This window comes from Macaca thibetana, chromosome 15 (assembly GCF_024542745.1).
Source record: "Macaca thibetana thibetana isolate TM-01 chromosome 15, ASM2454274v1, whole genome shotgun sequence".
Classification (NCBI taxonomy): Eukaryota; Metazoa; Chordata; class Mammalia; order Primates; family Cercopithecidae; genus Macaca; species Macaca thibetana.
In genome coordinates this window covers 75,200,883-75,214,837 of record NC_065592.1, presented here as the reverse complement: position 1 = coordinate 75,214,837, position 13,955 = coordinate 75,200,883, and the positions used below count along the sequence as shown (strand labels likewise).

At 37.4% G+C, this 13,955-nt stretch overlaps 1 protein-coding gene and 1 long non-coding RNA gene across 4 annotated transcripts in view; one reads left to right on the top strand and one right to left on the bottom strand.

The window, feature by feature from the left end:
* LOC126937884 (uncharacterized) overlaps positions 1 to 13,955 on the bottom strand; it is a 101,082-nt gene that overhangs the window by 5,051 nt on the left and 82,076 nt on the right. The window contains exons 1-3 of one of the 2 annotated variants that reach the window (XR_007719888.1): positions 7,423 to 7,495; positions 6,416 to 6,482; positions 1,998 to 2,195 (exon numbers count right to left, since the gene is read on the bottom strand). This is a non-coding gene — a long non-coding RNA (uncharacterized LOC126937884). Of the gene's footprint in view, positions 1 to 1,997; positions 2,196 to 6,415; positions 6,483 to 7,422; positions 7,496 to 13,955 lie in introns of those variants that run through there. The other variant, XR_007719887.1, reaches the window with a different exon arrangement.
* The window catches only part of PDCD1LG2 (programmed cell death 1 ligand 2), a 59,963-nt gene that overhangs the window by 16,838 nt on the left and 29,170 nt on the right, over positions 1 to 13,955 (top strand). For both annotated transcript variants that reach the window (XM_050761705.1, XM_050761703.1), the window contains one exon: positions 7,136 to 7,441. In XM_050761705.1, the coding sequence (XP_050617662.1) occupies positions 7,136 to 7,441 (306 nt within the window). The remainder of the gene's footprint in view (positions 1 to 7,135; positions 7,442 to 13,955) is intronic.

The following is a 13,955-nucleotide window of genomic DNA, read 5'->3' as shown; positions in this document are numbered from 1 at the left end:
AGGTTTTCATTTCACTTGGATAAATACCTAGAAGTGGGATTGCTAGGTCATGTGGTAAGTGTATGGTTTATTATAAGAAACTGCCAAACCTTTCCATAGTGGCTGTAGCATTATTGCATTCCCACCAGCAAGTGTATGAGAGTTCTAATTGTTCCTCATTCTTGCCAGCACTGGTATTCTTTTCTATTTTTTCTTTTCTTTTATTTATTTATTTATTTATTTATTTATTTTTTTTTTTTTTTTGAGACAGAGTCTTGCTCTGTCACCCAGGCTGGAGTGCAATGCCATGATCTTGCCTTACTGCAACCTCCACCTCCCGGGTTCAGGCAATTCTCCTGCCTCAGCCTCCCAAGTAGCTGGGATTACAGGCATCCACAACCACGCCCTGCTAGTTTTTTGTATTTTTAGTAGAGACAGGGTTTTGCCATATTGACCAGGCTGGTCTTGAACTCCTGACCTCAGGTGATCCACCCACCTTGGCCTCCCAAAGTGCTGGGATTACAGGCATGAGCCACCACACCCCGCTCTTAAGTCATTCTAATAGGTGTGTAGAAGTGGTTCTAATTTGCATTTTCCTAATGACTAATGATATTAAGTATACATTTATCTATATATTATTTTATATATAATCTTATATAGTATACATATTTTATTTTATATATGTGTGTGTGTATACACACACACACACATATTTTTTTTTCTTTTTTTGAGACAGGGTATCACTCTGTTGCCAAGATTGGAATGCAGTGGTACAATCGTAGCTCACTGCAGCCTCAACCTCTCAGGCTCAAGCGATTCTCCCACCTCAGCCTCTGTAGTAGCTGGGACTACAGGCCATGCCACCATGCCTGGCTAATTTTTTTTTTTTAATTTTGTAGAGATGGGATCTCCTTGTGTTTCCCAGGCCAGTCTCAAACTCCTGGACTCAAGTGATCCTCTTGCCTCAGCCTCCCAAAGTGCTGGGATTACAGGCATATGCCACTGAACCTGGCCTTAGTTAAGTTTTTATGTACTTATTGTATATCTTCTTTGGTGACATTCAAATCATTTCACCCTTTATAATTGTATACCAAGGAATTAAACAATTGTTTAATTGTTGTTTATTTTCTTATTGTAAGGTTTTAAAAGTTCTCTTTTTTTTTTTTTGAGACGCAGTCTTGCTCTGTTGCCCAGGTTGGAGTTCAGTGTCCTGGCTCACTACAGCCTCTGCCTCCCAAGTTCAAGCGATTCTCCAGCCTCAGCTTCTTGAGTGGCTGCAATTACAGGCATGTACCACCATGCTTGGCTAATGTTTGTATTTTCAGTAGAGTTGGAGTTTCACCATGTTGGCCAGGCTGTCTCAAACCCCTGACCTCAAGTGGCCCACCCACCTTGGCCTCCCAAAGTGCTGGGATTACAGGTGTGAGCCACTGCCCCAACCTTAAGAGTTCTTTATTCCAGACACAAATTATTTATCAGATATTGATTTTCAAATATTCTTCTGAAGTCTGTAGCTTGTCTTTTCATTTTCTTAACTGTGCTTTTGCAGAGCAAAGATTTTAATTTTGATGAAGTTTGATTTATCAATTTTTCTTTTATGGATCATGCTCTTGGTATCACATCCAAAAACTCTTTGCATAACCCAAGATGTAAAGAATTGTCTTCTATGTTTTCTTCTACACATTTTGTAATTGTATATTCTATATGTAAGGTTTATAATCCATTTTAATTTTTATATAAAGTGGGATGTATAGGTTAAGCTCATTTTAGTTTTACATGTAGATGTTCAGTTGTTCCAGCCCCATTTGTCAAAAAAAAACCATCCTTTCCCCATTCAATAGCCTTTGAATCTTCATCAGAATCAATTAGTCATATTTATGTGGGTCTATTTCTGGACTTTCTATTCCATTGACCTATGTGTATATCCTTTTGCAAATATCACACTGATACTTGTTTTTTTCTTACATTTTTATTTCAAAATCTAAGGACATCTTATAACCCAGAAATATTTTTTATACCTTGTCATGTCTTAGAGGAAAGACTGGTCTTTCTTTTTTCATTGATGTTTTTCTTCTCTCTTCATACTCCAGAGGTAGATGAAAACCAGGGGGACCACAATGACCATGGTGATGTCTGAGGTCATTCTGGGGCACAGACCTCAGCCTGGGTTACTCCACTTGGCCTATCTTTAGATCCAAAACTACTTCTGCTGACTGCTGAGATATACAAAGGAGAAGAATTAGGTTGGGGAAAGGATTTCTATGCTAAAACGTGTCTCCATGCAGTCCTCCTACACTGAGCAGAACATGAGTCAGGTGCATAGAGCAGAATTTTGTCCTAAACCAGGAACTTCAGAGTTTTCTGAAGAATGTGGCTATGTAAAGCACCTCCCACCCCACCCGTACTTCTCAAGTACATTATGTGGCAAGTCTGAAAAAACTTACACTTCTGTTGTTAAATGTGGGGGATAAAATATAAACTTAGCTTAAAGAGGAAGCTGTCTTGGGCAATGCAAACGATTTATTGTGTGAAAGTTTCCTGAAGATGTGACAGGTGCTGACTACCATTGATGCCTGGTTGCAATAAAATGCAAAGCTCCCTCAAGAATTTTTGAAATGCATCAAGTTAAGTGTTCTAATCTAGCAAAAGGACCTGCATGTATAAATTTTTCATGCTTTTGCCAAGTGTTTTGCCCTTTAGTTTAGTTAAGGGCCCCAAATGAATGGAAAGCCTGTGTTGTCTGCTTAATTTTGTAGCTGTGGAAACCTTCCAGTTTTGTCCTTTGTCTAATACCTTCAGGAGCTCAATGCTAGATTGAAGCTTAATTTAATAACCATGTGGCATGTAAAATAGAAAACCAAACATCTTTTCCTTAACATATAGCAAAAAAAACAAAACAAAACAAAACAAAAACAAAAACAAAACACCTCACTCATGGATGTAGTGTACACATGCCAGTGGATACATAGTCATAACTGCAGTCATTGGTAGCACAGAAATAAATATGCATTGAAGACACAGAGATGAATTTGAATTCTGGTTCCATGAGCTACCATTCTTTGACCTTGGGCAAGTTACATCACTTCTTTAAGCCTCAGTTTCCCCATCTGTAAAATGTGGATAGCAACATCTACCTTGCAGAGTTGTTGGGAGCATGAAATGAAATGATGGGCTAGCCCAGTGTCTGACTTACTGCATTTAAGTAATATCAACTATTACTCTACTTCCCAAATGCAGACCAATGTTATAACTCTACTTCTCGAATATTAATATGCATGCACATCACGGTGACCTTGTTAAATGCAGATCCTGATTCTCTAGGTCTGGGGTAGGCCTGAAATTCTACACGTCTACCTAGCTTCCAGGTGAAGCTGAGGACAACACTTTGAAGGGCAAGGTGGTAAAAGATGTTTGCAAGTGCAAATGTTAATTTGTGTAACTAATGGTTCCCAATACTGTCTGCACATGAGAAGCTCCCAGGAAAAGAAAATTTTTAATGATGCTGACATCATCCCCAAAATAATTTAATTTTAACAGATCCAAAGTAGTGTCTGGACATTAGTGTGTTTTAAAAGCCTCCCAGGTGATTCCAATGTTAGCCAAGATTGAGGCCCTCTGCTTAATGAATCTTATTTGTAGCTGGGCTTGAGAAAAAAACCTCTTCATAGAATTGTTTCCAACAGTGTTTTGATTGACTCTGTAACTTACAATAAGCAAGAATGTTTCAGGATTTCAAAAATGTATTGCATTTCCTAAACCCCTTATTTTGTATGGAGTAATCAAGCTCAAAATTTGCACGTCTGAGAAACTTTACTTGGGGCAAAATTAGACCAAATAACAATTAATCTTCTAGGTATTCTGAGCTATTCAGACACATGATTCATGTTTGCTAATTGCTGTTTTCTCTTGTAAATATTAGCTGAAAAATGTCGCCTGTCTGAAAAGGAGCATACGTTATGCCTATCACTCCTGGCACATATTCTTACAAAGCAGACAGGAAAAACAGGAAGAAAATGGACTTTTATCAAAGGCCCAGGCAGTAAAGAGGGGAGTTCTGCTGTAAACTAAGGGGAGTTCCAGAGGAAGTTATAGGCGTTCCTTTTCTCATGAAATGAAAGCATAGTGCAGTAAATAAATTTGCTAAATAGATTCAACAGAGTCTCTACCCAAAGTCATCTATTTAATTCTTGTTGTTACGCAGACTCAGCAACTAACCTTCCTTGTAAGTCCCATTTTCTTCCCTGTTTCCTATGTGTCATATGTAATTAAACAAGAGAAGAATTATAGAAAAGTAAAAGTAGTAGGTAATTCTTGAACTTGGCATATGATTACTACATATTTGATGAGTAGTTGAATATTATTCTTCAAGGACAGATCGGATTTGATATCAGGTGGCTCTGCATTAAGTTATAAGGGACTTAATAACTCAAGTATTTAAGGATGGCTTCCATCATAAAGGGATCTGCCCTGAAGAGGGTCCCATTACGGAGATTCCGAGGTGAGAGCTATTCCAAGTGTGCAGTGGAATAAAAGAATCATACAGGAAATCTCTTTTTACATGCATTATTTCAGGTTCTTTGCAACCTGGCACAGCAAGTGCAGATATGATTAGCACTGTTGTACACACATACACTCACCTTATAGCCCTGCCCCTGTGCCCCTCCTGCACAAAAGAATGCTGGGCACACATGAACTCCTCTCTGTAGAAAGGCACATTAATGTTCTAGCCATAGTTAAAACAGGGAATAGAGGCAAGCTGTAAATGTTGGTCATTTGAAATAAATCTCAGGTTTGTGGATATCACTATCAAGTGTGCTGTGTGGCAATTAAGAAGGTCAATTTGTGTGATCACAGGCAAGTTGCAGTTTGATTAAAGGAAAGCAGAGGTGAATATATAACCAGGGTCATCCTTTCTTTCTCCCTCTCTCTCTTTCTGTCATTTATTTGCCAAGCTCTTAACTAGAACTTGGTATGTACTACATACTGGATATATCAAAGCAAACTCAGCCTGGTCTTTGCCTTCAAAGATTTGCAGGATAGTGGGAAGAAAAACTTGAATCAGAGGACAACTGCAATGGGAATCATTCAAGCAGCAGAAAACCCAAAAGTTACTTATGCTGTGAAATCTGATCAGAGAATGGACTGTCCTGGTTAGTAAAATATCCTGGAGGATAAAGATTGACCATGCATTCCACATATGAATTACCACTTTCCCAAGAATTAAAGATACGAAAGAAAGAAACGAACATTTGCTGAGTGCTTACTGCCTGACAGATCTAGGCAATTCACATGTAACACCTCGTCCAGCCTCCACCATAATACTGAAAGGTAGAGTCCAACCTCATTTTATAGATAAGGAGGCTGAAGCTCACAGAGATTAAAGGATGGACTCACAGTCAAAGGACTCCTAATTCTGATAGTCAGCATTTGAACCCAGGCTCACCTGTCACTATATCCTATGCTCTTGCATATCACATTTTATACTGAAACAACTTCTTGAATAGCTAATGCTTAGAGGAAGTCCCCAAATATTTGTTGAATGAATGATTTGATTGAATGAATGAATGAAGCTCTACTGAACATAATTTGATCTAATCTTCTGTGATTATTCCAAAACTACTTCAAGATTTTCCTATATCTCCATCACAATGAATACCCATTCATTAATGATGGAAGCAGCCTAATTTTGTCATTTTTCACACTTTATTGATGTAAACACTACCTTTACTAGTTTGGCCACTCCTTATGCATTTTTATAGAACTATTTAGATCAATTCAACTTTTAAAAAATAAAACCATATACCCCTGTGGTAGATAAAAAACAAGTATCATTTGCACTGGTAAATAGAGAATAGGAAGAAAAATAAACGCAATGAAAATAAAGCAGTGTTATCAAATCCTACCCAGATACTGTTATCTGCCTGGAAGATTCCTATTTGATTAAAAGGAAAAATAGCCAGTGTTAGAGGTGTGGAAGTCTAGTTGCAAATTATATACAATTGAAGGAAATATAATTGAAAAGGGAACAAATTCCTCTCTGAATAATTTAACTCCCTTTAGGCTTTGATTCTGCCTCAACTAAAATCATCTTACATACTTCTAGTGGCGTGTCCCTCACATTTTGGTAAACACTGAGTGGAAACTACGGATTTTGAAGTCAAACATCTGACTGGCTCTGGATTTTAAATTTACTAATGCATGTCCTGAAGTGAACTGCTTGGAGCCAGTTTCCTCAACTATATAACCATAATGACAAAACATGTTTCATGGTCATGTTTTCAGTATTAAACAATATAGTTAAAAGTTCCTACTACAGTGCCTGGCGTGGTACATACTAGGTATACATTAAATATCAGTTCCATTTTTCCTTTCCCTTTATTGTTAGAAAATAGAAAGCATCTACAGTGGGCTTGTATGATGTGGTGGTTAGAAATACCTGATCTGATTCTGGCTGTGCAATCTTAGGCAAGTTACTTAACCTTTTTGTGCCTCATTTTTGTTTTCTGAAAAACAAAAAGGATAGAATATTATTACCTACCTTGCTGGCTTCTAGGAAGACTCAGTGAGACAATGTGTTAGCAGAGTGTCTGATAATTGTAAGAACTCAACAAGTAATAGTTATTATCACCATCACTGGTGAGAGGAAGTGATATTTGGCAGGAAAATATATAAATTAATCAATATGGATTGAGGAAAATGAACCTGGAGAATAGGATGTGAAGGTATTTAAGTAACATGAGCTCAGAGCTTGATGGTAGGGAAGTCGTAAGGAAGCATTTTGTTCTTATATGACATACGACCTGGAATGACCGTAGGGCTCAGGGGGTCAGGGACTGGAGGTGGGAGAGGCCTCTGAGAGCAAGCAGTGTTGTCCACCAGAAGCTCTTGCTGGGGTGCCCAGAGAGGAGCAAAGGGCAGTCAGCTGCCCAGGAGGGAATGTTTGGAGGAGAGAGCTACCTCAGATCAGCGGGTCAAGAATCCCACTCTTGCCCAGATGGATGGGGCAAAGGAGAGAAAGGATTCGCCAAGGGAATGTCGAGATAATGACAGGTGCCTTTTGGAAAATGGGGGTGAGATGGGTCTCAGGTCACACTTTGTAAGAACTGGAATGTAAAGTAAAGGCAGACAATGGCAAAATATCTTGTTTTCTTTTCAGCTTTATTCACGGTGACAGTCCCTAAGGAACTGTACATAATAGAGCATGGCAGCAATGCGACCCTGGAATGCAACTTTGACACTGGAAGTCATGTGAACCTTGGAGCAATAACAGCCAGTTTGCAAAAGGTGGAAAATGATACATCCCCACACCGTGAAAGAGCCACTTTGCTGGAGGAGCAGCTGTCCCTAGGGAAGGCCTTGTTCCACATACCTCAAGTCCAAGTGAGGGACGAAGGACAGTACCAATGCATAATCATCTATGGGGTTGCCTGGGACTACAAGTACCTGACTCTGAAAGTCAAAGGTGAGTGGTGTCAAGGACTAGAATCCATGGAAGCATCTCTCCAACAGAGGACCTGCAAGTCACAGAAACCCATTAAAGGTAGCTCAAGCAAAAACAAGAAGGCTGCTTTTAAGGAGACAGAGCTATTTCAGAGAAAACGAAAGCATCTGCTTGGAAATAATTTTTGACATCTGAGTACAAAGCAGCTGAAGTACAAGTGAAAGGAGGTAGGAGCTATAGGAATAAAATGGGACTGGAGGAAGCCAGGAAAATTAGTCCTTGAAATGTGGGAGGGTTTGAAAAATAAGCTTTGCCTAATTCACAGTTCTCCCATGGAACATCCCTGACTTGATTATTAAGGTACTCTTTTTCAATAGTTTATACCCTGAATCCAGAGTTTTTAAAACCATGGTTTGCTACCCATTAGTGAATTAAAATATCAATTTAGTGAGTAGCAACCAGATGCATGTTTCCCACCCTTTAAAAAATAATGAATAGAAGAGAATAGATAGAGTAGATCAGAAGACATCCCAGAGTAGTACTGAGTACTGTAAAACTAATTTCTCAGGGGTGTGTGTGTGTGTGTGTTAGGTCATGGTATAAAATTTTTTTTCTTACTTTGGATCATAAAAAAGTTACAAGTTTGGAAAACACTGCTCAAATGCAAGCCCTATTTATTGCAGATGAAGTAGCTGAGATCCAGTAAAGGGAAGTGGGTAGCCCAAGAGAGTCCCATGAAGTCTATAGCTGTCCCTGTTCCTCTGGATTCAGGTACCTCTGCACCCCAGTACAAGTCAAAACCCTAAATATAGAGAGAATCTTCACACTCTTGTTTGTTCTAGAAAAGGTGATTTGGGGAAAGACATATGACAACTATAAAAAATGGATTTTGCTTGTTCATTGGCTTATGGTCTCCGGGCTTGAGTGCTCTGAGATACACGATGCCAATATTTCTCTGGCCTCTCCCCTCACACGCATTGGACCTCAGATGGTCTATACTGTCTTCTAGAGGGTCTGTGGGTTTTGGCCCCAAAAAACCATTAACCTTGGCAGAAGTGTGTGACTTTATGATCTGGTACAAAGAAGGACAAACTAGAGGGACTGGACATACGGATGAATTTGTGTTCATCCTTGTCCTTGGGCAGGTTATTTTGCCTTTCATAACCTCACATTTTGCTTATTTGTAGAAGAAGAACAATAGTAGTACCAACCACACAGGATTTTTGTCAACATTGAGAGAGATAATGAACATAAAGAACTGAGCATGGTACCTGGCATATAATAAGGGTCCACAGAGTTGGTTAAAAGACCCTCAGTTGTTACAGGGACAGTGACCTCCTCACACCTCAACCATCAGTGAGTCACCAGGAAAGCCATTAGCCTAGATATAACTGTTTTCTATCTTTATTGCATTTCCTACATCCAGGCAGCAGCTAAGAGGAACTCTAGAATACTGAAGTTAGTCTGAGTTCCCTTAATGTAAGGCTGTACATTCTCAGGATGCCTTGATGTACTCAAATGTCTGCAACCCTAAATCACCACCTCTGTGTTTATTGATCTCTATCTGAACACTGTATTAATGGGCCAGGCCTTCTGCCCATTCTCTCAAGCTGAGGACTGTCTCTCATTCCTGGGGAGGCACCCTGCCTACTCCTTACCTAGACCAGGGATTTCTCAGTTGTGGAGAGATTTGTTCCTTATAGTGTTGGTCATCAAACTGGGATATTTGGGGATTACAAAGACTTTTCAAGGGATGTATGGGCACAGGCAGTTTTAGGAAGTGAGTTTCCAGATCCTCATGTTCCCCAAATACTCCTTCCCAAAATTGATGAGCCTGAGAATGTGCACGCCAGGCAAGGCTCTTGGAATTCCCCTGAAACACTTCCTCTTGTAAGCCTACCACTCACTCATCATTTATACAGTCCATTGTCCCGAGGTGTAAAACCCTCTATAGTGTTAAACAAAAGAATGATTGGGAACATTGACACCTGATGGAACTGTTATGACTAAAAACCCTTTTGCAAATAATGTGGTATCAAATTTTCTGCTTTCAACAACATTGAAGGAGGCTCTTATAAAGTTAATAGCTGATAATCAAAAATGAGTAATTTTTGCCATGTAAACCAGGTCAAAGAATGAAATGACATTGCTATAACAAAACTGCTACCATTCCCATTGATTTACTCATATAAACAAGATTCCTTAGCCCTTATAAGCTACAAAAAAATGAAAAATAGAAATAGAATTGATGCTGAATTCTATTATATAGAATCATTCCAACCATGTCATATGCTTCTTCAGATTCATGAATAATTTGAAAAAGACAGCCATATCCATCTTATTAAGAGATACATTTCCAATAAATTTTCATCTTTCATGTTTAATAATTATCAATATTCATAACATTTTACATTTTGACCAAATATGTGTTAATAATAATAGAAATTAGATCTCAATGCAGAAAACCTTGAACACTTAATGCTTCATAGTCACAAGAGAAAAGTTTTAATTTCAATAACTATAAATATTTTGTTGTTGTAAAGACATATAACAATAATTAATGCAAAATCTGTCAAACAAAAATTTGTTACGTTAAGACAAAATTCTGTAGGGAAGGTGAAATTGGAAGTAAGGTTCAATGAATGAAAAGAAACAATTTAGATAGTTAGAGAAGAATTTTTTCATTTAATAATTTATTTATTTTTACTTAGAGGGAATTGAATTCATTAAGTTCCTTACCTTAAAAAGCCTCTCTTATTTGTCTTATTTATTTACTCTCTTTTTTTCCACATTTTCCAGTCTCATTCCCCTTTTTTAACACAGGAAATTATTCCAGCATGTTTCATACATATTCTTTTGTTTGTAAGAGCTTATTTAAAATATGTAATATTGTTTTAGATGCATTTTTTTTTCTTGTGGAAACTATATTGTATTATGTACATATATTTTAGAAATTGACACATTAACTAAGTTTATTGTGAAAAGATGATTACAAGCAATAACAGACATACAGTAGAAAAAAATCTGAAGTTATGTGCACCTTCTTTTGAGACCATTTTTTTGGATATATGTGAAATGTATTTTATCTTTTTTTAAATTGACAATAATTGTACATATTTATGGGGTACCTAGTGATGTTTCAATACTTACAATGGATAGTGATCAGATTGGGGTAATTAGCATATTCATCATCTCAAATATTTATCATTTCTTTGTGTTGAGAACATTCCATGTCCTCCTTCTAGCTATTTGAAACTATATACTGTTGTTAAATATTTGTATGTATTTTTCAAGGATGATGTTGTATATAAAAGATAATTTATTTTATATTTAGATACCTTTGGATACATATGTAAGAGTAAAATAATTGTTTTACTAAAAAAATTCATAAGATGCTGAACATTATATGTTTTTCCAGTATAGAAACCTATGAAAAATTCTAAGAATCAACTTAATAGGTGAGAAGAGCATACTGTATCATAATTATTTTAGGAGGAAACAATAAAAAAGTTGAAGACCATCACTAAGAGTAGGCTACCCTGATCCAGGGTCTCTATAAGAAGCAAGATAGATCTGGGGCCCCAGTGAGGGTTCCAATGAATGAAGCAGGACTAGAAGAAGGACATGTTTTTATCTTAAAATGCCTGATCCATGGCATAAAGCTTGAAAATGGGTTTGTTTATAGCACCTTCGTTGACGTCTGGGCAGAAATTCACATCAAATATAGTGAAAAGAGTTAATTTGAAAAGGACAGAAAAAATTATGAGGTGGAATGACTGGAGATTCTGGAAGAGACAGTGATAAAGGACTGTGGTTTCTGAAAAGCCAGGTGGCATCTACATTACTGGGGGCAATCCATCTGAGGAAGGGGCGAGAGCATGGCCAAAGAACAGAGAGGCCCCAGGAACCCAGGGGTCTCTCAGAGGAGCTGGGTTGAGAACTGGTCTGTGCAAAGGTTTCCAGACAGGGTCACAGAGGAGGCACTAAAAACAAGAACACCAAGGGCCAAACCATCCTGAAGGCCTGGGCAGGTCAGGAGAATGGGAAGAGCCAACACCAGGAATGTGCTGAAGCTTACAGAAGTACTTCAAACCAGAAACAATGAATTTAAACTATGCCCTACAACAAATAGACTTAACAGATACTTACAGAACATTCTACTCAACAATTGCAGAATATACATTCTATTCATCAGCATATGGAACATTCTCCAAGATAGACCATATAATAGGCCACAAAACAAGTCTCAGTAAATTTAAGAAAATCAAAATTATATCAAGTACTCTCTTAGATCACAGTGGAGTAAAACTGGAAATCAACTCCAAAAGGAACCTTCAAAACCATGAAAATACATGGATGTTAAATAATGAATGATCACTGGGTGAACAATGAAATCAAGATAGAAATAATAAACTCTTTGAACTGAACGATAATAGTGATACAACCTATCAAAACTCTGGGATACAGCAAAAGCAGTGCTAAGAGAAACGTTCATAGCATTAAATGCCTACATCAAAAAGTCTGAAAGAGCACAAGTAGGCAATCTAAGGTCACACCTCCTGGAGCTGGAGAAACAAGAACAATCCAAACCCAAACCCAGCAGAAGAAAAGAAATTACAAAGATCAGGGCATAACTAAATGAAATTGAAACAAAAAAATACAAAAGAGAAATTAAACAAAAATCTGTTTATTTGAAAAGATAAATAAAATTGATAACCAAGAAAAGAAGAGAGAAGATCCAAATAATCTCAATTAGAAACGAAATGGAGATATTACTACTGATATCACGGAAATACAAAAGATTATTCAAGGCCACCATGAATACCTTTACATGTATAAACTAGAAAAGCTAGAGGAGACGGATACATTCCTGAAATATACAACCCTCCTAGATTAAACCAGGAAGATATAGAAACTATAAACAGATCAATAACAAGCAGCAAGATTGAATGGTAACTTTTAAAACTGTCAACAAAAAAAAGTCCAGGACCAGACAGATTCACAGCTGAATTCTATCAGACATTCAAAGAAGAATTGGTCCCAAACCTATTGACACTATTCCACAGGATAGAGAAAGAGGGAATCCTCCCTAAATCATTCTATGAAGTCAGTAGCACGCTAATACCAAAACCAGGAAAGGACATAACAAAAAACGAAAGCTACAGACCAGTATCCCTGATGAACATAGATGCAAAAATCCTCAACAAAATAGTAGCTAACCAAATCTAACAGCATATCAAAAAGATTATCCACCATGATCAAGTGGGTTTTATACCAGGAATGCAGGGATGGTTTAACATCCACGAGTTAATAAATGTGATACACCACACAAACAGAATTAAAAACAAAAATCACATGATCATCTCAATAGATCCAGAAAAAGCATTTGACAAAATCTAGCATCCTTTATGATTAAAACCCTCAGCAAAATCAGCACAGAAGGAACATATCTTAAGGTAATAAAAGCTACCTATGACAAACCCACAGCCAACATTATACTGAATGGGGAAAAGTTGAAAGCATTCTCCCTGAGAATTGGAACAACACAAGAATACCCACTTTCACCACTTTTACTCAGCATAGTACTGGAAGTCCTGGCCAGAGCACTCAAAGAGAAAGAAATAAAGGGCATCCAAATTGGTAAAGAGGAAGTCAAACTGTTGCTGTTTGCTGATGATATGATCATATACCTAGAAAACCCTAAGGATTCATCTTAAAAGCTCCTAGAACTGGTAAACAAATTCAGCAAAGTTTCAGGATACAAAATTAACGTACACAAATCAGTAGCTCTGCTATACACCAACATCAACCAATAGCTGCAAAAATAAAATAAAATACTTAGGAATATACCTAACCAAGGACATGAAAGACCTCTACAAGGAAAACTACAAATCACTACTGAAAGAAATCAAAGATGACACAAACAAATGGAAACACATCCCATGTTCATGAATACGTAGAATCAATATTGTGAAAATGACCATACTGGCAAAAGCAATCTACAAAGTCAATGCAATCCCCATCAAAATACTACCATCATTCTTCACAAAACTAGAAAAAACAATCCTAAAATTCATATGGAACCAAAAAAGAGCCCACATAGCCAAAGCAAGAAAGACTAAGCAAAAAGAACAAACCTGGAGGCATCACATTGCCTAACTTCAAACCATACTGTAACACAATAGTCACCAAAACAGCATAATACTAGTATAAAAATAGGCACATAGACCAATGGAACAAAATGGAGAACCTAGAAATAAAGCCAAATACTTACAGCCAACTGATCTTTGACAAAGCAAACCAAAACATGAAGTGGGGAAAAGATACCCTATTCAACAAACGGTGCTGGGATAATTGGCTAACCACATGGAGAAGAATAAACTAGATCCTCATATCTCACCTTATAAAAAAATCAACTCAAGATGGATCAAAGACTTAAATCTAAGACCTGAAACCATAAAGATTCTAGAAGATAACATCAAAAAAGCCCTTCTAGACATTAGCTTAGGCAAAGACTTCGTGACCAAGAACCCAA